The following is a 23,917-nucleotide window of genomic DNA, read 5'->3' on the forward strand; positions in this document are numbered from 1 at the left end:
AACTGAAGTGTGTGTGTGTGTGTGTGTGTGTGTGTGTGTGTGTGTGTGTGTGTGTGGTGTTTTGGTGGTCATTTTCAATTTTTTAGCTCAAAAATACTGTAAAGTTCTTGAGCTGTCAAGAGGGACCAAGGAACAGACCTTAGATTTGTACAGAAAGAGCAACAAGAAGAAATTGGGTTATGTAGTAGTACACTATCCTCAGAAGCTGATGTGTTGAAGGCTTGGTCCCCAGTGGGTAGTGTTCTTGGGAGAAGACTGGATCTTAAGGGTGTTAATGTCATCAATGAATCAAGTTCATCATTCAGTGGGTTAGTAGTATGTGGAAGGAAGAATCCAGGTCTCTACCAGAAAGAGTGGCTGGAAAAATGGTCTTTTCAAAGGTGCTCTGGTTATGAGTAGACAAGAAATTGATAAAGCCACTCAAAGGATTCTGGGGATTGTGTGGATGTGGTTAGGAGTTCCTTCTCATGTTGAAGTGTTGGCAGTTCAGGACAACTGTTGATAAATTGGATTTTATCTGGTGATCCACAGAATGATAAGAATGGTAAGGATGACCCAGACACTTTAAATAGGGAGGCTCTAACTCAAATAGACCATGTCCAGAGCTGGTTTTTGAGTGATTTGGGAGAGGGAATTAATTTGTCATAATTTCCCTGCAGGAAAAGATATTATCTTTGGCACTAAAGTTTCAAGGTTAATTTTAAACTGCATCTGTAGACTAAAAATGCCCACAGGAGTCAGAACCCATCCACCATGGTTAAGGCTATTTCTCCATGAAGTTTGGTTCAGAATTTCTGTTTGGAAGAAGGGATCTGCCACTTTGGGTAATGGGGCAGAGAAGTGGCTTCATGGGCTGAGCAGCAGTGGTACAATCCAGAAGTCTTCATTTCTGGTATAATGGAAGTGGACTTGACTCAGAGAAAAGGCTCAGGAGAGCCTGGTTTGAATGGGTTTGAGATGAGAGAGCATGTCCAGAGGCAGGGATGGAGCCATGAAAGCGCTACAGGTGGAGGCCTGGGAAGATAAGAAGGATGAAGTTCTGAGAGTGGCAGAGGAGATGATGAGCCTTAGAAAAACTGAAAGTGAGTTGAAGTGGGCTTATTATTTCCTTTCCTGGGCTTTACTGTTGAGACTCTTCTAAGGGCTGGAGAGGGTGGTGACATATAATGGAATTTTATTTTAACTCCTCTCCTCTCTTCTCTACCCTCTACCTATCTTCGCCTTGCCCTCCTCCATCCTTTGCTGTAAATATTCATCTCTATCTGCTCTCCTCCCCTCCCCTCTTCTCTCTCCTTTCCAGTCCTCTCCCCTCCTCCCTACCATTTCCTCCTTCCATTTCGAGTTCCTTTCCTTTTTTCTCACCCCTTCCTCCTCATCTTCTCCTGTCCTTTCTACTCCCTTTCCTTTTCTCACTTTCCCCCATTTTCCTTCCCTGCCCTCTTTCCCTTCATCTTCCATTCCAGCAGGGTCTCAGGAGCAGTCTAGACTGGCCTCAAACCCTGGATCCTTCTGTTCCCTCCTCCCCGGTGCTGGGATTCCAGGCTTACCCCACCACAGCTAGGTCTTTATTTTCTTTCTGACTCTTCCTTCACTTCTCTTCTTGTGATGATGTCCCCATCCCCAGACACCAGTGATGATTATTAGCGTGTGAAAAGATAAGTGAGCAACAGATGCAGTTTCCAGTCAATGGTGGGAAGGAAAACCCCCTCTAAGTTGTTTGGGGAGTCAGTTTAAGTGGTAAATGTAAATCAAGTATCTATATATTCTGATAGCACATATGCATATTAAATGCATTCCTACTGTTGGAGTCTACTGTGGTTAACCAGATGAAAAGAATGTGTAGCTACATATAAAGTATTTATGAAATTGTGGTAGACAGTTATAGTACAGAGCCCAGGTCCCTTAGAAATAGATGCAGCCATTTCTTAGTTGTAATGTTGGCTGATCATGGCCACAGATACGTCCCTCACTGAATAGGTTGTCTTACCTTCTGATCTTATCTTCTACCTGGAGAAGATGGTAGCCATTGACATTTTAGAGAGCTTTTTAATTATAATACACTTTTAATTGACAAGGGGAACCAAAGGCTAGCTTACTTGCCTCTGGTATATCCAGTTTCTTTCTGTTTAAAGAAGCCAAATTTCCATCTGGAAGTTTCAAAGATTCTAAAAAGGAATATTATAGAAAGATCTGCCAGGTCTGTAACTGGGATAATATTGAAAGTAACATACAATACCTAAAGCTTTACTAAAATTTTGTTCTGAGCTTCCTACCAGCTGAGACAGAGAAGATACATTGATTGGCACAATCAGTGGTGCTGATCATACACACATGAGCACACTATGCCCTGGCACTCTGGGCTGACAAGAAACTGCCATGTGAGTTTGCATATGATGTGCACTGAGGCTCCAGTGAGTGACACCAGCAGTGAGTGTGATTGTGGATTAATAGCCTTTCTGCTAGAGTGTGTTCATGCACGATTTTAATCCTAGGTGCTATTTGTTTCCGGTGTAGGTAGAGTGAAACCAGTATTTTCCAGGGGTGGTATATGGGTCTCTGAATTAATTCAGAGATAAAATCTTGATCCTCTTGACTAGAGATCACAATATCCTCTAAATTCTCACCAACCTCCAGCCTAGTTCTCTCAGATACATTTTTGATTTGAAGTTGAAAAGCAAACAGATAATAAGTTATATTTCTTGGCCATTGCTCATTGAACAGGTGGTGTGTGTGTGTGTGTGTGTGTGTGTGTGTGTGTGTGTGTGAAGGGTATGGTATGCATGCCATGGTACACTTGTAGAAGTCAGGACAAACTGTGGGAGTCAGCTTTCTCCTTCTACTATGTAGGTCCATAGGGGTTGGACTCAGATCATCAGGCTTGGCAAAAGGTGTCTTTCCTGGCTAAGCCACCTTGTGGGCCCAGTGTTTTAGCTTTAATTTGTCCCTCCAAAGAATGTTTTACAGATTTTTTGCTTAAATAAGTCCAGTGTCTATGTGATGTGGTTACTTACGGATGCTACACGGAACAGGTCCCTTCACTTCTAATACTGAGGTACAACAAAGATATAGAGCCAAAAGCATCTCCTTTGTGTACAGGATCTTCTCTCTCTCTCTCTCTCTCTCTCTCTCTCTCTCTCTCTCTCTCTCTCTCTCTGTGTGTGTGTGTGTGTGTGTGTGTGTGTGTTGCATGTGTGTGCACTTGCATGTGGATATCAAAGGACAACCTCAACTTATTCGCCTGGTACTGTCCACCTTAATCTTTCAGTAGAGTCTCTCACTGGTCTAGAATTTACCAGGTAGGCTACATTGACTAGCCATGGACCCCTAGGTACATCCAGTCTCCTTACTCTGGTGCTGGGATTACAGCAGTCCTACCTTTTTTCTTAATTTTTAAATCTAGCTTCTGGGGGTTTAATCAGGTTCTCATGCTTACATGGCAAACACTTCATTGACTGAGCTGTCTCCTCAGCCCTCTCCCTCTTTCTTAATAGTGGACAGTCTGGCTTGTTTTCCTTTAGGATTTTCTAGAGCGAGCAGATGTTACGATTTTTACACAATTTGCCTTAGTGCAGATGCTGAAAAAGAGCATTCACAATAAAATATATGCAGTATATGTAACTTCAGTGGGGTGTTCTGGGGTTTTAAAGTAAAAATGTGTACCTGCAAGCTGTTTTATGGTTTCTCACTCATAATTATCTCTCTAACACAGAAGGCTGCAGCTGTGGCTCCTCCCTCACTTGCAAGCTTTCAAAACACATCACGATCACTTTGCATATTCTGCAAGACACAGTGTTCTTGTATTGGTTTGGGATGTGTGTCAAAAGGTTTAATTTCCTTTAGGAAGCAATCACAGTTATGGGAAAGAGGGTGGACAACCTACGGGAGGCACACTTGTAAAAAGCTGCAGAGAAGACAGTAGGTGCACTGGGTTTTTGGTCCTTCCTGCTGCAAAAGAACTTGAACCAGAGTTCCATGCTGCATGAGTGAGAAAATGCTTATAGCAACTTTGTTCCCATATAGACAGAGTGGGAGGAGAGTAGTGGGTGAAGATCTGAACAGCTGTAGCTAACTCAACCTTCCCTTGGGAGTCCTTGCTTCTGCTTGTGGCATTTCTCAAGGGATGGATAAGGACAAGGGCTGGGCATCACTGTGAAGCTAAGTCCCTGGAGAGTTGGCACTTGAATGCTCTGTTACATATGTCCTCAGCTAGCTCCATGAGTACTCTTCCTCTCTCCATCAGCTGACCTCATGACCTCTTCCCGCGTTACACAGAAATGTATTTTCAACACTAAGTATAAAAGGCATGGGTAGTAATACCTTTACATTGTGTACTTGTTCAGCACTGCTGTGGTCTAGTTGAGTGGTTCACCTAAAGCTCATCTCCATGGTAAAGGTTTGTTTAACAAAATGACTGTATTAGCATATGGGAGGTTTGGGAGGTAGACCCTTTGGGAGATCCTAAGTTCTTCAGAGCCATGTCTTCAAATATTGTGAGATCCTGCCTATCCTCTCTCTCTTTTCTGCCCCCATTGATGGTACAACTACTTTTTGCTCATTCCATCATAGTGGGCCATCATCCACTGACCCCATTAGAACTGAGTACACCGTTTTGTACCTCCCAAAATGTGAACTCAATGAATCTTTTCTCTTTAAAGTGAGTTGCCTCATATATTTCGTTATAGTAGCACAAAGCTGAGTTGTACAAAGCAGCTATGATTAAAACTGTTCAATAGTTACCATTTGGATTCCATTGGTCCTCTCCACCCAACACGAACAGGAAGTTTTCTACCTCTACAACGCAGTGGTGGGCGCTGTTGTAAGGCATAACTGGAATCAAGAAAAAAGGACATATAAAAATTTCCAATACCAGTTATGTACTTCAGCAAAGTGTGTAAACCATGAGACTCCATCAACAGGCAACAGCGTGGCTACCCACCATTCCTGTGAGCCACACACATCCTGGCTCAGTGGTGTGCTCCCAGCAGTTTCAAGCCCAACCTCTTCTGACTAATTTTACATAATGTTATTCCACAGATTAGTCAAGAACAACCTGCACGCGGCTTTCCATCCTTGAGCTCTCCTCATCTGCCCAATGGGGGGATAGGTTTCTATGGCGATGACTGACACTCCCAAATGGTCAGGGCTGGCAGCTACTTCCTGAAAGAAGTAACTCTGAATAATGCGGAACCATTTGCTGGCAATCTTTCCCCAAACAGACCGGGGTGCTGGGTGGCTTTCTACTCCACAGCATTGAGCAGGCTGAATTTCCATACAGTTTTAAGTTTTTAAATTAAGGTCCTGCTGATTTAATGCCTCCTCCAAATGTATATGCTTAATTTCCTGTACAATGTCATTAGCAGCACAATCACACATTTTCCATCTATCTGCATCAGAGCTCTTCTGTAACAAAGATGAGAACTGTCAGAAGCATCGTGCATATCCATTCTCCTCCACTCTCTTTTTTTCCGACCTAGCTGCAGAGGCTGTGAAGAGGGGTGTTATTCATAAACCCACCAAAGCCAGGTTTCTCTGTCATTTGCATCTCCTTTGGAAAATCATGCCATACCAAGCAGGGTGCTGCTATCACCTTTGGTGTTGTATAGTATTGGTCTCTGCTGGGATAATATCATAGGGTGATTGTAGATGTATGCAGCATTAGTTATCATATGACATGCAGTGGTTTGGGCCCAGTGACACCAGTAGGAAAAATGATGTCCTTGTTCAGCTCATCATATGGGCACCTTAAATCTAGGTGAGGACAAATGGGGAGGTGAAGTGCCTGTTCAGGCAGGGAACTTATTGCTTGACACGGATCAACAGAGCACTTGAGAAACCAGTGCAGTGGGAAATCAATATGAATCCCAGCCAATTCTTACTCTGAGCTCCTTTGCCAATGTGCAGAGTGAGAGAGAGAGAGAGAGAGAGAGAGAGAGAGAGAGAGAGAGAGAGAGAGAGAGAGGATGAGAACCTATCTTATACTTGACTTATTTTGAGGGCTATACATACATCTCTCATGTCATTTTGCTTTAATTATCTCCCAGCTCTCTCTGAGATGACTTCTACTGGCTAATGTATAGAAATAAAAACAGTAAGAACCAGGCATGGCTTTGAGAATGAGAACTCAGGAAATAGTTCTATAGGTTCATCCGTTAAGTGTTTAACTAAACTACCCAGAGGTTGTAGGAATTCTGATTCACTAGTTAATTTACTGTGAATATTAATTTCTTCTGAAGTTATTAGCCATGAGAGAAAAAGAATTCGTATGTATATGCCTGATTTAGGGGTTGAAGAGAAGGGATCTGAAGTGGTTTGTGCAGTCTGTGAGTTCCATCAGTGACATCATCATCTTAAGAACATCCTTAGACCCCCCAGTCCTCCCTTTAATCTTTGGAGGATGCTTTTGACTGATAGATCTTGTTGGGCCATGACTGAATTTCTTGGTGTAGTTCTACCTGTTATGGTTACTGAGCAACTAAGTTTTATTATGTTTTGAAACTGTGTTTTAAAGTCAAATAAATGAAATTGTTGCAGTTTGGATGATGAGGATACCTTTCACAGACTACCAGAAGGAGACTAGACTACCCTGGAGTACCCCATCATATGCTGTGACTGACTTTCTCAGCTTGACATAATGCCCTCTGACCTGTGTGGACTTACACAGTATTAGCTACTATCACATGTATCTAGTTGCGTGCTGTGATACTGTGCAGAAGTAGAAGCCAGCAGCTGAGTTAACTCACTCCATGGTCGGCCACAATGCCTCATATGCTTTACTTTAACATTTTGATTAGCTCAGTGTCCAATTCTTTTTTTTTTTCAAAAGTGAAAAATTGGTACTTTCTTCTCTTTAACCATAGGGCAGTCTCATAATAAGACAAAAGCTCTGAAAATGTACCCACACTTGTGTTTGCTCCTGCTCTGTATTTGTTCCCATTCAGGCAAAAATTAAGTGAAGGAAATAATACACGATTTGTTCTTAAGCCTCTTTCTCATTTGATTACCCCCATTGTTCTGCTTTGTGCAAACAAATGAAGCTATAGCTTTAAGCTAACTACTGAACTCCTAAAAATCAGGGAAAGGGAGTTCCTTCAAGTCCTGATGGAATGGGTTTGTGATGGTCTTCTCTTTTTTCTCCACATGCTTTTATTTTTGTTTGATAATCTTGCATATTAGATTTCTTGGTTGGGCATTTCAGTATTCACATTCTTGAATTATTATCCTTCCTGAATTCTCGCTGTGAAATAGAAGGCTATAAGTAGACACAAATGACTCTTTGAGATTATCATGGAATATAAAAATGCTCCCAAATTTATTACAAATCAAATACTTGATCCATGTTTGAAGTTTGAAAAAGTTCTAATTCCTTTGACTTCCGATTAAACTGGAAGAAAAGCAAGAGAAGGTAAGGCAAGGAACAGGAGCCAGCTTCACACTGCACCCCGCACATGCCCATTCTCTTTTAAGTCACCCTAAGGCCACCCCTTCTCCTTCCCAGACTTCTCTAGTGTTGGACACCTGTGTGTGTGCACAAGCAGGTGGTGGAGGAGGTTGGCCCTCCATGTTCACGCACAGCCTGCCCTGAGTTTTTAGCGTGTCAGTCAGTGAGTTAGAGGGAAAAGGGGCAGAGGAGCTAATCAGGATGAAATGAGATTAAAGGCTGTCTAATTTTACAGCAACTGTGATCCATCAGGCACTGTGAAAGTGACAGTGGAGATGAATGATGGAGACAGACAGGTGGGGCTGTACATTCCACTGATTTATCCTCAAATGCACTGGGCCTTATTTTATTGAGTGAACACGACCGCATTTATCAAGCCTGTCATCTGAAGCCACTTCCCTCCATTTAAAAAGGTCACTTTACTCTGAGGGAGCAGGAGAGAGGCACTTTCAAATCAGATTTAAAATCAAATAACACACGTTTATAAGGCCCTTCGCGAGGATTCTCAACTTTATCTCACACAAACGAGTTGTGCTAGAAGGAAAAATGGGGTAGAAGCCAGAAAAATCACAGAAGAGAATGCTCTGGTCACCCAGGGGAGCACTTCGAGGCATCTCTAAATCTGAAGCAGTTTATACCTTTTTTTTTCTCTTCCCATGCCAAGCACCTGAAGTTCTATTCTGATCTGAGGAATTCAATAAAACATTTGCTAATGTTTAATATTTTAAATTAAACAAGTAGAGAGCAGTAGGATGATACCATGAACTTGTAAACTCGGGAAGAGCTAGTCACAGTATTGACCCTGCAAAAGACTGATCATCTCACGTAAAACAGATGTCAGCAATTGCTACACACGAGATCTCTGCTACAATGAACTCCTATACCTGTTAATTGTTTTCCCACGATTTTAAAGCGTTATAAATCTCAGCCACACAGGCTTTCCCCCATCCCTGGATCACTGCAATAAAATGCTTCAGTATGCTGTGCACAAAATTGTACCTGGTTGAAAAGTGAGTATTGGATACTCTTTGTGTAATGTGTTGTTTTTTGTGATAATAACCACCATTTACCATTGACCATGTGCCACATGTTAAATTGAATACATAATTAGGTTTGTGTGTTTACTGCCATTATAACTCTGAAAATATGTGTGTTTAGCACTACTATTCATTTGTTCCCATTTAGGGAAAAAAAATCAGATGTGTTGACTGATTTATGATATTACAATGTATGGTAAAAATACACAGTAATAGATAATGTCTCTACCTATATTTATTTACATGTTTCATTTTATATGTTTAGCTGTGGGTCAGACATGACTCAACCACCTTATTTCTAAGAGAAATACTGAGGCCTTGGGAGGTTAAATCACTTGTTGAAGGTCATACTCAGCTAATGAATACCATGGCTCTACTTCAAACATGGGAATGTCTGGACCTGGATCCACGCTCTTATGCATTTCACTCTACTGACTTTCAATAGGTGTGTTCAGCCAACCAGAAAATAATTACTGAGTACCTGAGTGTTCAATGATAGTGTCCCTGAAATTCATATATAATTTTTATACTGCACCATACTTTAAAATGCAAGTGCTACTTTAAATTATCTTCCATACATACAAATATTAAAGAGACTGGTTTTCTTAAAGTAACATTTTTTTTATTAGCATGTACAAACTGTAGAAAGTAAAGGGTTTTGTTGTGATGTTTAATCCATGCACATAGTGTATTTTGATCCTGTATTGTTTTAATTTTCTATCTTCCTCTCCTCCCATTTCCATTTGTATATCTTAAATACCCTGCCTTAAACTCTAATGTCAATTCTTCCCTACCCTCTCTGTATTCCATATATGGGAGAAAACACATAACAACTGTTTTGTGAGTCTCTTTCCTTTAACACAGTGATCCCCAGTTCTATGGTTTTTTTCCAGCAGGTGATGCAGTCTGTTCCTTTTGAATGAGTAAGATTCCACTGTGTATATATACTACATTTTCTTTATCCATTGTCTGCTCTTGGGTACCCAGGAGATTCCATGACTTGGCTATCATTGGGTCAGCAAGTATGATTGGTACAGGTGGCTCTATTCCATGTTACCTTTGATGATTTGAGGGTGAAATCTATAAGTAGTTGGATCTTATGGACATTTTATGAACGAAGTGTAGCACAAATTCCAACTGATCTTAATAATAAAAACCTGGAGATAGATATAGGGTTAAGTGATGAAAGATCAGAGAAGTAAGGATCAGCCACAGTCACCTCTCACCTCCATGACTCCTCAGACCGAAAAGGGGCTGAGCTCTTGTCTCCGCCTGCCTTATATTCCTCTCTCTGCCCAGTCATATCACTTCCTGTCTCCTGTCTATACAGACTTCCAGACATCTATGGTTAACTAATGGCTAGCCCCACAGTCTGATCTCCAGGCAGGCTTTATTTGTTAGAGCACAAACAAAATACCACCACAATGAAGACCCTCTACTGACTTCATAGTGGCTGGCCTAAGTCACACCCTTATCAGTGGCATATAATTATCCCTCCCCACCCCCAGCCCTTTCTCCTAGCATTTGTTGTTTCTTGTCTGCTTGATGACAGCCACTCTGACTGGAGCAAGGTAGAATCCCAATTTCATTCTGACTCGCATTTCCCTGATGGCTAAAGGTTGAACCCGTTTAAAATCTGCTTATTAGCCACTGTATTTCTTCACTCAAAAAGAGGCTATTCCATTAATTTGCCTACTAAAACTGAGAACAGAGAGTCAACACAACAACAACAACAACAACAACAAAACATACCGGCCCATGAAGATAGGTAGTCTACTGACAATGGGTTATGACTTCTTAAACAAGTAGTGATTTCAGGCTTGGATGTAGATTCTTGAGTACCTGGGGCACAGGAATCCTCTCGTATTATAGCAAGTGTCTAGAGAGCTTGCTTCTGTCTATGAATGCCTTATTCTCCTAGAAATGCACATTAATCTGTCTCCTCCAGTGTTCTAGCTCTAGAAAACACAGGCACCTTCTAGTAGGAAGCACAGACATTGTTCAGAATTTACAACATTCATGAACATCCAATGAGAGGTTGCTCGGAGCCAAGCTGAGACTATGGGATTGCCAGTGCAGTGGGAATTGAAGGCTTGTTTGTTTAGATGTAACAGTTATGGAGGCCTTGATTTCCTTTTGGCTTCAGATAAATAAGCTTACAAACCTGTCCAAAATAGCTTATTTTAAGTTTTTAGAAAATCAATTATGTACTAATATATATATATATATATGTATATATATATATATAGTTTTATTTACCATATGTATACATGATATATACCCATATATATGTATATATGCATATGGTAAATACAATTATGTCTGTGTATATATTAATGTATATATTTTAAATAACTACATTAAATATGCTATGTTATATTGAATAGATTAAATATATGTATTTTAAATAACTAGGTATTCCTGAACCTTAGGCAGCTGGTTTTCTGTCATGGAGGGCATTAGTGGAACTGTGTCGTTAGTTCCCCTTTCAGAAAGATTGCACATATTCGGCTTATTTATTTGTATATTTCTTTAGCGGTACTTGTCATTGATAGGGTGCATGCTAGACAAGCATTCTACCACCAGGCTATGTCCAAGCCATTTCTAATTCTTACTTTTTGTTTTTAGGCAGGGTCTTATGAAGTTTCCCAAAGTGCCCTTAAACTTATTAGCTTCCTGCCACCATCTCTCCAGTAGCTGAATCCCAGGCCCGTGTCTGGGGGCATTTCTGCTATCACAACCAGAAGCACCATCCTAAGATGCACTCCTCAGCATTTTGCCCTTTTGTACTAAAGGGATGTCCATTCGCCTGTCATTCGCTGTGTGTCTACTCCAGACCAGGCAGAGCTGTACCCACCAGGAGTCCTGGGAACAGAAGATGTCCACTTGGAGAACACACATCATACACAATAAAACAAGCTTTTTGTCTCCAAAGTTAAGTGCAGTGAAGATAAGGAGATTAAGGCTGAGGTGAGGGAATGAGGAAGGTGGGGAGTTCTGACCGAGGCTAGAAGATGACCTTTTTCTGAATCACCAAGTAGATGACCTCCAGGAAGAGAAAGGACTGTAGTGAGTGAAGACACTGTGCAGGGAGCAGTAGCAGGAATAGCAAGTGTAGAGGCCTCGGGGCACTGGCTGGAGATGTCTACAGAGCAATAGGACACCAATGCAGTGGAATGTGAGGCCAGGTCTAGGACACAGATGCAGAGCAGCTCCCAGGATGCTGGAGGGCACTGCCAGGAGCACAACACTGTTCCTGTCTTCCCTGCATCTTCTGCTCATTACTGATGGCTGCTTATTAATGTCTTCAGCAAACATTTACTAAATACTTTTTTTATGCAGATACTTTCCTACTGATAATATGGCAATGAGTGAAAGTCAAAATACCCCTGCTCTCAGGGTTCATTGTCCCTGTCTCACAGGGAGAAAGAACACAAACTAATGGAGACAATCAAGACCAGCGGGGCAGATGAAGGTCTTTCTAGGCAAGTGATATTTAAAGTTTAATTTAAAGAGGTGGGAGAGGCTATCTGTCAAAATGCAAAGGAAAGGAATTACAGAGGTTCAAACATAGGATGGTGTAGTGGGTAGCTATTCCAGCTTTTATCTGGAAGTCCCAACCCCCATTGAGGCTTCGGTAACTGTCACGCCTACAAGACAGGGCCGAGAGAGGACCATGAAGACCGGAGATCTGGATGGGCTGGCTCTCTTGGTTCCTGGACCCTGTACTCTGGAGGTAGACTGAGCAGAGTTCTCCAGAGAACACCACCAGACTGTGCTATACCTTGCCCAGACCCTGTTACCTATCCCTTCACTTGTGAGTTACCCTACAGAACAAACCTCCCTTTTAACTATGTTGAGTTGCCTTAATAATTTCACCATTAGGATGGGATTCATGGGTCTGAGAAACAGAGAGAACTATGGGTAGGGAGTGCCTAAGAGAAGGGATGATGTCAGCAGTCAGCTGGAGACTGGCATGGGGGTCACAATGAGTTAGGAAAAACTTTATGGATCTTGTTCTAAGTAGGATAGGGAGACATTTGAGGAATGTCAGAGGAAGGATGAGACATCATTTAGGTTCCAAAGTGTCACCTTGGTTAGTATTGGTTAGAAAGAATAGAAAAGGAAAATCTTACATGGCCCAGCTGAACGATGATGGAGACGTGACCATGGATGCAGAGAAGGATGTGTGTTAATAACTGCTTAGAACTGGTGAAAGGACTGAACACTGGGAACCATAACTTTCCAGGGACCGGGGCAAAAGGCCAAAACCCAGCCCAAGACTTTTAGTTCCATTCACTGCCATCTTTTGCTAGCATTTTCATTTCACTCCTAACTACAAGGCCCATGAAGGGAAGGACTATGGTGTTTTCTATTTCAAAAATAGGGTAATTTATACTGGCTGAGTTTGAAAATCACTACAGTGTTATTGTGCATATTTCAGAAAGATAGTAAGGTCCAAAGAGTCCAAGAAGGTGCAGGAGACCCCACTTCAGAAGGAGAGAATCTGCAAGCCCCATACCTCGGTCTCTTCTCCTGTTACTACACCATGTTGGCTTGGGAACTGCTTTTATATTGCTTAGCTTTCTTGTATGATGTCATAGAGTGCTCTAGTGCACTGAATAAAACAACATAGTCATTCCATGCTGGTTGTGATATACATTGGACATACATACATATACATATGTATATATATGTGTGTGTGTGTGTGTGTGTATCTATACATATACTTGCTGCTATTACTGTATTGTGTACTGTGTGTATACAGTATTACGTTGAGGGCCTTGCGTGCGCGTGCACACACACACACACACACACACACACACACACACACACACGAGAATTTAGATGTTGGGATTGAACTCCTTCAAATGACACTTTTGAGCCAACAAATGAGTGCCTTTCACATGTGGACAAACCTGTCACACTGCACTCTATTACATGACCAGTTGGATGAAAATGAGCATTTGGTATCTAGTTAAAATTCAAATCTATATTCATTTATTAAGGCAGAGAAAGAATATTGCCACACATTTAAAATCCATTTGTATTCTGTACATTCTTCTATTGGGTTTAGATTTCCTGATACATTTTGTTTTATATATAAATACATGATTTTTGTTTTTAAGGTGTCTTTTTCCCTAGGGAGTTATCTAAAAAGGAAAAAAAATAAATGATATTTGGAAGCACGGTATTGCTAAAATATGTACTGTAAAATATTTACTCATTGAAGCAAATTCAAATAGCAATTACATGCTGTTGAAAACAAATATAACTTGAAAGGAGGATGCCTCACTTTCACAATCGTGAATGAATAATCCTTGTCAACCTCATTTCTTCATTTTATGGTAAACACAATTGAAAAACAAATGTTTTAAAATTTACTAGTTATTTTCATCTTTTTGTTCAGTCTTTCTGAAAAGGTCTAGCAACTTGGCCAGTGTTTCAGGAAGTAGAATGCATACACAGCAAAATGTTATACTTTAGCAGGTATTTTATACAAATTGTTGAGTAATTAATATGTATATATTTATATATTTTAAGTGTTGTATGTGGGGTGTGTGTATGTGTGTAGGTCAGAGGTGGATGTTGGCTTTTTCTCAAACACTGTCTATTTTGTTCTTTAAAGAAAGGGCTCTCATTGAATCTGGCACTTGTGATTGACTAGACCAGCTGGCTTGGTAAGCCCTCCACCTTCCCATCTCTACCTCCCAACACCGGGATTACAGCTGCACACCAATACTACCACATCTGTTTTTTTTACACGGGTGTTGGGAATCTGAACTCAGGTACTCTTGCTGGCCCAGGAAGCTCTTTACACATGGAGTCAAGCCCAGCTATGCTCTTCTACTTCTTTATTCTGTTATGTTTAGCTTGTGCTACATCTGGACACTACAAATGAGCAGAAGAATTTTGTACATTTGGAGGTACTTTAGTTACTGTGGACAGTCTGGAAAACCAGCCTTCTAGAAGATCCACATGGTCTGAATCTGGCAAATACTTGGGAGGTTCTCTAATTAGCCAAGCATTTGCCAACACCTTCTCCCTAAACCCCAATTTGTTTTGCAAATTGGGATTTGTAAATTTTTAATTTGGGGGATCTCACTTACTACAGTTTTATTTAAGTGGCTTCAAGATGCATAAATCTGAAAAAAGCATGTGTTAGGTTTAGGGGCACATGAGAGCCATGAGAGCTTTGTTCTCTATCACAGTTTAAGGTTATGTCTAAAGGCACCTTCCTGACTGTAGGCATTGTTTTACGGTTCCCATACTCTGAGTATCATCATAAATGCATGCCATTACTGTAGCATTTCCTACATGGTGATATAGGATATGAAATGTAGCTGTCTTTTGCTTGTCAAAGGATCTCTGGGCTCCTTGGAACCAGACTGTGTCATCCTAGTAACTTCATGATTAGCAGAGAACTGTGGGACATAGTAGTGGATAAACCTCTGGAATCCCTCTAGCTGCTACACTTGACAAAATATTCAGAATATTAATGAATCAATAAATACCAGTGGCAGAAATGAGTGAATGTTTGTGATAAAGAAAGACTATGTGATTTACTTCTTTGGAAATTATACAAAATGTGCACTGGAGAGATGGCACAGCAGTTAAGAATGCTTGCTGAGCTTCCAAAGGACCTGAGTTCTGTTCCCAGAACCTGTATCTAGTGACTTGTGACCACTTGTACCTACAGGTCCAAGGGACCTGACACTCTCTATTGGTCTCCACTGGCACTTGTACTCAAGTGCACGCACACACATGCTGACATATGTACATAATTAAAATTAAGGAAAAATGTGATGTTTCTCAGATGGCTTGAAGGGAGAGAAGAACAGAAAAAGGTGAGATGTGTCTTAGACCAGAATCCTGTGATTTCTAAGATAAACATACCCTGTGGAACACAAATATTTGTTTTAAGCAAAGGAAGCTCTGAAATTCAATGGTGGTCTTCTGAGAATTATCATGGCACCTACTTATGGTTGGAGGTTTGCAATACGTTCATATTGCTGTGGTTTCACTCTGATTATTCATCTTGGAGCAGTGCTAACAACCACAAGACTAAAGCAACTTCAAACAGGAAAATAGGGCTTCTTGTTTTCTTTGATCACTACCAAAGACTGAACTCAGGGTCTCATGCATTTAGGGCAAGCACTCTATCACTGAGCTACATTCCCTAGCAATTTAAAGTAGGATTTTGTTAATAATTTAGATAAAACTGGCTTTTGGAGTCATATTTTTATTTTAGTTGGAACACTTACATTAACATGGTCCCACATTTTAGTTGCATCATTACAACTGCAACTATCTTACTTTTGATACATCTTGCTGTGCTAGTGATGACTTAAATATATATTTGTTTAATAATTTATTTTACTTTATTTTTTTTATGTGTATCACTGTTTTGCCTGTGTATGTGTCTGCATCATTGCATGTCTGTAGAGGCCAGAGGCGGGCACCAGATCCCCTAGAACTGGAGTTACCAATGGTTGTTAGCTACCACATGGGTGCTGGGGATCAAACTTGGATTCTCTGGAAGAGCAGCAAGTACTCTTAACTGTTGAACCAACTCTTCAGCCCTACAGTTTTGTTTTTACATTTAGAGGGTAAAAACAAATCTCTGAGGAGGAAAACAGACACCCTTTTCAAAGATAAGTCTTATTTTTGATTTGCTGTGTATCTCTTGCCACATTTTTTAGAGATATGTTGAAGAAAAATTCAGTGCTTGGGTGCCTGTGTTTTCCCCAGAATACTGGCTGGCTGGCTACATCTTCCTAGAGGAGTCAGAAATGGCAGTTTTATTTTCTCCACTTAAATACAATTAGTAAAATATCTCCATGAGTAAAGTAGCAACATATTCTTTAAATTTTTGAAGCTACAGAGCTTGACAAAAATCAAGAGAATAGGGTATTTTCCCTATAGATAGCATGGCAACAGGTGAGCAAAAATGACTGTTTCAGTTCTCTTCCTGAGGCTGGAGGAAGGGAGGGATGCAGGCCATCCAGCAGGCTTGTGATGGACAGCCTCCAATGATCACAGGGCCTCTGTGCTGGAAAGTGTTCACTGGTGGTCCATGTGCAAACTCGTGAGGTAGCAGATGGTCCTTCATTCATTCATCACACTCAAAAGTATTATTAACTATTGATTATTGATTATTGTGCTGAGCTCTGAATGTGTACACCATTCCTGTACTTCAAAGCTCATCAAGAGAGACAGAGAGAGAGAGAGAGAGAGAGAGAGACAGAGACAGAGAGAGAGAGAGACAGAGAGAGACAGAGAGAGACAGAGACAGAGAGACAGAGACAGAGAACACAAGCTAAGAGCAGGGTAATATGCTGAGGGAAAGAAGTGAAGAAATGTCCAAAGAGAAAGGGGCTTTAAGCCAAGTCACAGATTACTCCAGACAGTCACAGAAGGAAAGTCATTACTAGGAAAGGTAACACTGCTTCAACAACTATTAATTTATTGTGCTCCTGCTGTGTACCAAGCTTGGGCTAAGCTACATCATTTGTGACTTTGATTTTAATCGGGTCACTTCTAGAAAAGAATTGACGATTAAAGTGAAATCCATTAAAACATTATCATATTGTAGTCATAATTTTCTACTGCTATAGTAATAATGTAATTATAAAATTAACCTTTATGGAGTGGCAAGAAAATGTGTTTGGAGAAAGGAGCAAATTAAAAGGATGGACTTTGTACTGTCTTTGAAGACAGTGGTTCTTCTCCCCTGTTCATATTCTCTTCTGGAGCAATGCAGCAGTCCTGGCCTTTGCACACTTCTCTTGACATGTAAAGCCACCGTATTCTTCCAGAAGTAGTTGGTACCGTCATGGAAACTGTAATACTCTTATTCCTTTATGTTTACCCATCGCCTGCATTTGATTCTCATTCAGTGTACTATTGGCGACTTTGCAGTTATTTGATTTTCAAGACATTTTACTGCAAGGGTCCAGAAGGATTGGTTCCACAGCCCTCTGTTGGCAGTTTCATGGTGTGCACATGCTCATGTGAACACCAGAGCAGCTGGGCCAGGAGGTCAAGGTTATATTGAGTCAACACCTCTTTCCACACAAGGCACAAGAGCACCAGGTGCTTGTCATGGCTGTGGTAGGTGACATAGAGCTGCCTTGGGACTGACTGTTCTATGATCTCTATATCTGTGTACAGATCAGAGGACAGTAATATGGAGGCACTATGATGAATCCCTGTTCTCAGTTTGCCATTGTTTTTACTGCAAAACTAGATATCCATTACATATTAAGTGATGAAATTCTGCATATACTTTGCAATTCTCCAGCCTTGGAACACAGATGGAAACCCTCATTCTTAAAGTGTGTACCAAACTCTCTGCCTTTCTAGAAGTGTCCCCCACTTTGGTTTTGACTGGCACTGTGGTATGAGTGTGTGTGTTCACGTGCATATGCATTAAGCTGATATATACAGTGCTATCAAAGACAATGAATTAGTCTTTCTTTAAAAGAGTAGCTCTGTGAAGTGGGGACATTTTTTTTTGTTTGTTTGTTTGTTTTTTCCCTCAAGAAGAAAAGAGTGCTTCGCTCATCCTCCATCCAAAGATGAAGCAGACAGTTATTGGGCCAGGTGTTATGCTCCCTGGGACTTGGGAGGCAGGCATGAGGGGCAGATCTGGAGGCAAGAGAGTGGCGGGTAGGAGTGTGAAAGCAGAGCTAGGGCAGAGGTGGCCTTTACATCTGTATTCAAGAGAGTGATGGCACCTGGGACCTTCCTGTGGGCTAAGATTGTCATAGGACCTGGGAGTTGTCTTGGAGGTTCCTGTTGCGGTGAGATCTGTCAGAGTAATGTCACCACAGCTTTTAGTTCCTTGGGAAACTTACTTCTCTATTTGAAACACTGCTGTGGACACACACAAGAGCATTTGGACACAGCAGTACAGTGGCACAAGGGTTTCATGTCAAAGAAATCTGGAGAAAAGAGAAGTCACTGGTGCATGGCTTAGGTAGCAATGTGCCATCTTCAGTCTGTCCCCAGCCATTACTTATTTCAGCGGCCCTCACTGGGTCCATTGCTTTAGTTTAAAAAACAAAACAAAATGAAAAAAAAAAAAAAAACTTCTTATTTCCTGGTGTCCTTTCTATCAATCGCTAGAGCATCCCATGTCCTGGGACCCAAAACCAGAGCCACATACACAGCAGTAGACATGGTAAGCAATGGCTTTATGGATTGGGCCATTATCCAGCAGGCACTTCCATGGCATGGTCATGCCAGTGATGAAAGGAGAAGGTTGCCTTGCCTTGCCTTGCCTTTCCTATGTCCTGGCTATGTCTGGACAATGACCTGGACAAAGGCAGAGCTCTTGCTGGGAGGAGCAGTGAGACCCACAGACAGAAAGTCCTGGTGGGAGTTTGAAGTGCCCCTTTGTCATAAAGATCAGCACAGCACCCGCTCTCCTCTTTGATGTTTCTCCGTGACAGGGGCTGTAGCCCTATCTGGCTCTCCTTGCTTTTTGTGTCAGCTTGGTCTTATTCTTCACGAAGTACTCAGAATGGCCCTTATTTTCCCCCTTTTCATTCATATACATTCACTGTACATCGTACTGGGCTACACACATGTTTCCACACTAGAGTTTAATATCTTTTCATTTCCCTTGTATTACCTTCCTTTCCTCCTCCCCTGAGCCCCCTTGTTATCCTCATCTTTAGGATTAAAAAAATCCATGTGTTTATAAACTGCATTTTCTTGTGTACTGACAGACCCCTTAGGTGGGTTCCTCAGTTGACCTCTGGTGGATAGTGCTGCAGCTGACACTGATGTGCATGTTTCTCTGTGATGTGTTGATAAAGACTCCCGCAGGTAAATATGCAGGAGTGGCACATCTGTGTAGTATGGTAGATTTATTAAATTTTTGGGGAAGCTTCTTACCGTAGTTCTGGACTCATTTACATTTCTACCTGCAACATGTGAGGGCTGCCTTCTCTCTGCATCCTCAGTGTGTGATGGTTTCTCTCTCTCTTCATTCCCAGTGGGTGAGGGTTCCCTTCTCTCTGCATCCTCGGTATGTGAGGGTTCCCTTCTCTCTGCATCCTCAATGTGTGAGGGTTCTCTTCTCTCTGCATCCTCAATGTGTGAGGGTTCTCTTCTCTCTGCATCCTCAATGTGTGAGGGTTCTCTTCTCTCTGCATCCTCAATGTGTGAGGGCTCCCTTCTCTCTGCATCCTCAATGTGTGAGGGTTCCCTTCTCTCTGCATCCTCAATGTGTGAGGGTTCCCTTCTCTCTGCATCCTCAATGTGTGAGGGCTCCCTTCTCTCTGCATCCTCAATGTGTGAGGGCTCCCTTCTCTCTGCATCCTCAATGTGTGAGGGTTCCCTTCTCTCTGCATCCTCACTGTGTGAGGGTTCCCTTCTCTCTGCATCCTCAATGTGTGAGGGTTCCCCTTCCTCTGGGTCCCCAGTGTGTGTGAGTTCCCCTTTCTCTGCATCCCCATGTCATTTGTTGTGATTTGGTTTATTAATGACTGGAATTCTAACTGGCATGAAATGGAAGCTCAGTATAGTTTCACTTGCATTTTTATGATGGCTAGTGAAGTTGGACAACAGTTTTACATATGTTTATTATCTGTCTCTTGGGAACTAGCTGTTCATTTCATTATCCCATTTGCTGTTTGGACTATTTGATTTCTCATTATTTCCTTTCTTTCTTTCTTTCTTTCTTTCTTTCTTTCTTTCTTTCTTTCTTTCTTTCTTTCTTTCTTTCTTTCCCTTCCTTCCTTCCTTCCTTCCTTCCTTCCTTCCTTCCTTCCTTCCTTCCTTCCTTCCTTCCTTCCTTCCTTTCTTTCTCCCCCCACTCTCTCTCTGTATACTTAACCCGAGTCAGTTGGTGACAAGCAATTCCATACCCATCATTCCTTACTCCTTGTAACTCTGGCATACACTTTAAAGTTTTAGAATGCCCTGTGTGGACCACATGGCTTATCTTCCAAACCTCCTGCACACCACACCCTTGGCTGTTAGAGCTCCAGCTGTTCAGGGTTCTACATATTTGCCAAATCCCAGATATCTTCCTATTTCAGAGACTTGGTAATTGTTTTTCTTGTATATCCCAATGGTTTGCTCTGTCCCTTAATCCAAGTTTCTCCTAGAAAGAGACGGGCCATCTAGAAGGGCCTCCCCTGCCATTGTTGCTTTGTGTTTTCTTAAGGCTATCCGTAATTACACGTGTTTCCCCTTTGTTACCTATTTCTATATCAGCACGAATTGCTTTTCTGTTGCTGTCATAAAACACTATGACCAAAGCCACTTACAGAGGGAAGCGTTTATTTGAGCCTCTGGCTTCAGAGGAGTGGAAGCAATGAGTAAAGACATGCATCAGGAGGGGGAAGCTGAAGGCTCACATAGTGAACGTCAAGCACCAAACAGGAATGAACTATGACTGGTGTGTGGCTTTGAAACCTTGAAGTCTACCTCAGTGGTGTACTTCTTCAGTGACATACAGGACTGTGTGTTCTAAAGCCACCAAACTGTGCAATCACCTGGGAATCGAGTGTTCGAACACTGTGTATCTCCTTCAAACCACCATGGCTTGTTAACAGCGTGGGTAGAAGAGGGCTGTCTTCCTTACTGCTCAATCTCTGGTGCCTAGAAGAACACTTGGCCCTTGGGGACTCTCAGGGAACACTTGATAAGCTAGTGCACAATAGCTTTAGTATACTGATTAGTCTTGTCATGTAGAACCAATAAGGTAAAATTTCAAATCAAGTAAGTGGTTTGGTTAAGATGAAATAATAATTTGATAAAAACACAGCTTTAGTATTTATGACTCAGTATTTTTTAATTATTTTTATTTATTTATTTTTTTTTTTTGAGACGGGGGTTTCTCTGTGTAGTTTGAAGCCTTTTCTGGAACTTTCTCTGTAGACCAGGCTGGTAGTTCCAACTCACAGAGATCCACCTGCCTCTGTCTCCCAAGTACTGGGATTAAAGGCATGTGCCACCACCGCCTGGCTGTGGCTCAATATTAAATATATGTGTATATCTTGCTTTTGGTAATGGAAGGTGTGTGTGTGTGCATGTGCGTGTGTGTTGCATGCTGACCATTAAACTCAAGGCCTTAAACATGCTAAGCACATACTAAGGTATACTTCACTCCCAGGTCACATTTTATATAATTTAACTGTGAGTTTAGGAGTCTTCATTTTCTTCATCAGTAAAATGTTGATTATTATATCCACCTCATGAGGCTATTGTGCAAATTCAATTAAATTGGGCAACTTATGTAAAACACAAGGCTCATTACAGACAAACCATAAGAAGTTGCTCTTTGGTTGTCCCCTGTCTCTACTTCCTCCACCAAAGAGTCTCACCTCGTTTAATTTTATAAAGGAAAAACATCTCCAAACAAGCAAGAATATTTTACTAAAGATATTAAATATATACTAAAGATACACAAATTATTCAACAGTGGGTTTGATATGTAACCATGGATTTGGAGTAAAACTGAACAAAATACAGTATTTACTTATTGGAGCAAGAATAGAGTTTCCAGAAGGAGGTCACATCTGGATACATGAGGAGGGTGAAATGACGCAGATTCTCAATCTTCAAAGTCATTTAATTCACCTCTTAATGTTTATTGCAAGAAAGAAGAAAAGGGAATTCATTGAACTAAAATATATCAGACATTGACTAGTTATTGTATACAAAACAGAAAAGAGTGTATGTGTGGTACCTGACAATTGCAGTGTCACATCTGGTAGAGGGCCACTGCAAGTGACATTAATGGTGCTATCGAAGTCCAATGTACAGAGAACGACAAGGGACAGAACTAACTGTTTAGTTCAGCTGAGATATCCCCATATTCTCCAGTCCCCAGTTTCTGGTAATGTTTGTGGAGGCTTTGAAAGTATGACCTTGTTGGAGGAAGTATGTCATTGGGGGCAGGATCTGAGGTTTCAAAAGCCCATGCCATTCCCAGTCAGCTCTTTCTGTTTCCTGCTTGATGTTTAGGTTATGAGTTCTCAGCTTGCTGCTCCAGTCACCATGCCTGCCTGCTGCCTTGCTTCCCTGCCATGGTGGTGATGGGCTCTTAGCCCTCTGGAGCTGGAAGTCCATATAAACACCTCCTTTCCGTAAGCTGCCTTGGTCATGGTGTTCTATCACAACATCCCATAAGTAGTTATCTTGGAAAACAATAGCGGAGGTGGATTTGTGCTGAGTCCTTGAAGAGAGAATAGCATGTGACAGGGAGGGGCTTGAGAGATTCTCGTTGCTGTCAGTGTGCATGAGGGCTCTGTGCCTGGGGAAGTGCTAGCCAGCTTTTCAGGGTTTGAGTACAAATGATGGTGTGATGAGCAATGGAGTGTGGGGTGGGAAGTAGCAACAGGCGAGTGGTGGGGGCTCCTCAGCACCAAACACACTGTCGCTGTCAGATTGGTCTGGAAAGCACGGAGAAGTTGGAGGTGGAATAAAACACAGCCACGTAAACAGGGCTTGGGTGCTTCCCTTAGATCTTGCTAACGTTCTTCTGTCACTTGGGCATTGCTTCTGCTGAAATAAGAGTCATCATTTTGTAATTTAGAAAGAAAGAAAGAAAAGAAAGGCCTCAATGAGGAAAAGGATGAAGAGTGCGGGGGGGGGGGGGGGACCAAACTTTAGATGTTGGCCTGAAGAAAAACAGCCACATGCAAACACTAAGAGGTGTAGAAATGAGAGGGTGAGAGGTAGATGATGGATGGAGAGATGGATAGATAGATAGATAGACAGACAGACACATACATACATACAAACATAAATGTAGTATTTCAGGAAAATAACAAGCAAAAATTTTCATGCAATTAAAAAAGAGTCTTGCTGATAACTAAGGGGACAGCTATGACGGTACATAATCCCTTCCGACATCATCCCAACTCCGTTCTGAGTCTCGCACTGACAAATGCGGAGTTCCACCGTATGCGGGAGTGCCACCCGACAATGCATGGATTGCTACTTAGCATTTACTCTTTAATAAAACAACTAATGAACTGTCCTTTTTCCTCTGCGAAGTATCTAAGCATCAAGATAGGAGTGAAGCTCAGATCTATCAGGCCTGGCTCCTTTACGCTGTTGCTCACAGCTGAATTACCCCTCATGCCCTTATTTGCCTCATAACTCGGCTTAGATTCCACAGCTTTTCTTTAGAGTAATTTTCTGGTGCACACACTTCACCCTTGCGTCTCTTTCCATGCTCTACACGGCTATATAACAAAATGAAATCACATGCCTGCTCCCACACAGCTGGAAGCAGCTGGAGAAGGTTGCACTGATGTGATTGTTAATATTAACAGTCAGATTGATTGGGTTGAAAGGTTCCTAGAGTACAATAAAGCCTGGTGATCGCTACCTCTGTGAAGCTGTTTCCAGAGAGGGTTGACTAAGAAGGTAAAGGCCTTCTTGAATGTGGACTGTACCATCCCATAGTGGGTGG

The 23,917-nt window shown here is 41.6% G+C and overlaps 1 protein-coding gene across 1 annotated transcript in view; it reads right to left on the reverse strand.

The window, feature by feature from the left end:
- Klhl14 (kelch like family member 14) overlaps window positions 1-23,917 on the reverse strand; it is a 109,617-nt gene that overhangs the window by 18,764 nt on the left and 66,936 nt on the right. Inside the window, exon 3 of the mRNA XM_036204241.1 lies at window positions 4,738-4,827. Coding sequence (XP_036060134.1) covers window positions 4,738-4,827 — 90 coding nt within the window. The remainder of the gene's footprint in view (window positions 1-4,737; window positions 4,828-23,917) is intronic.

The sequence above is a fragment of the Onychomys torridus genome, chromosome 13 (genome assembly GCF_903995425.1).
Source record: "Onychomys torridus chromosome 13, mOncTor1.1, whole genome shotgun sequence".
Lineage (NCBI taxonomy): Eukaryota > Metazoa > Chordata > Mammalia > Rodentia > Cricetidae > Onychomys > Onychomys torridus.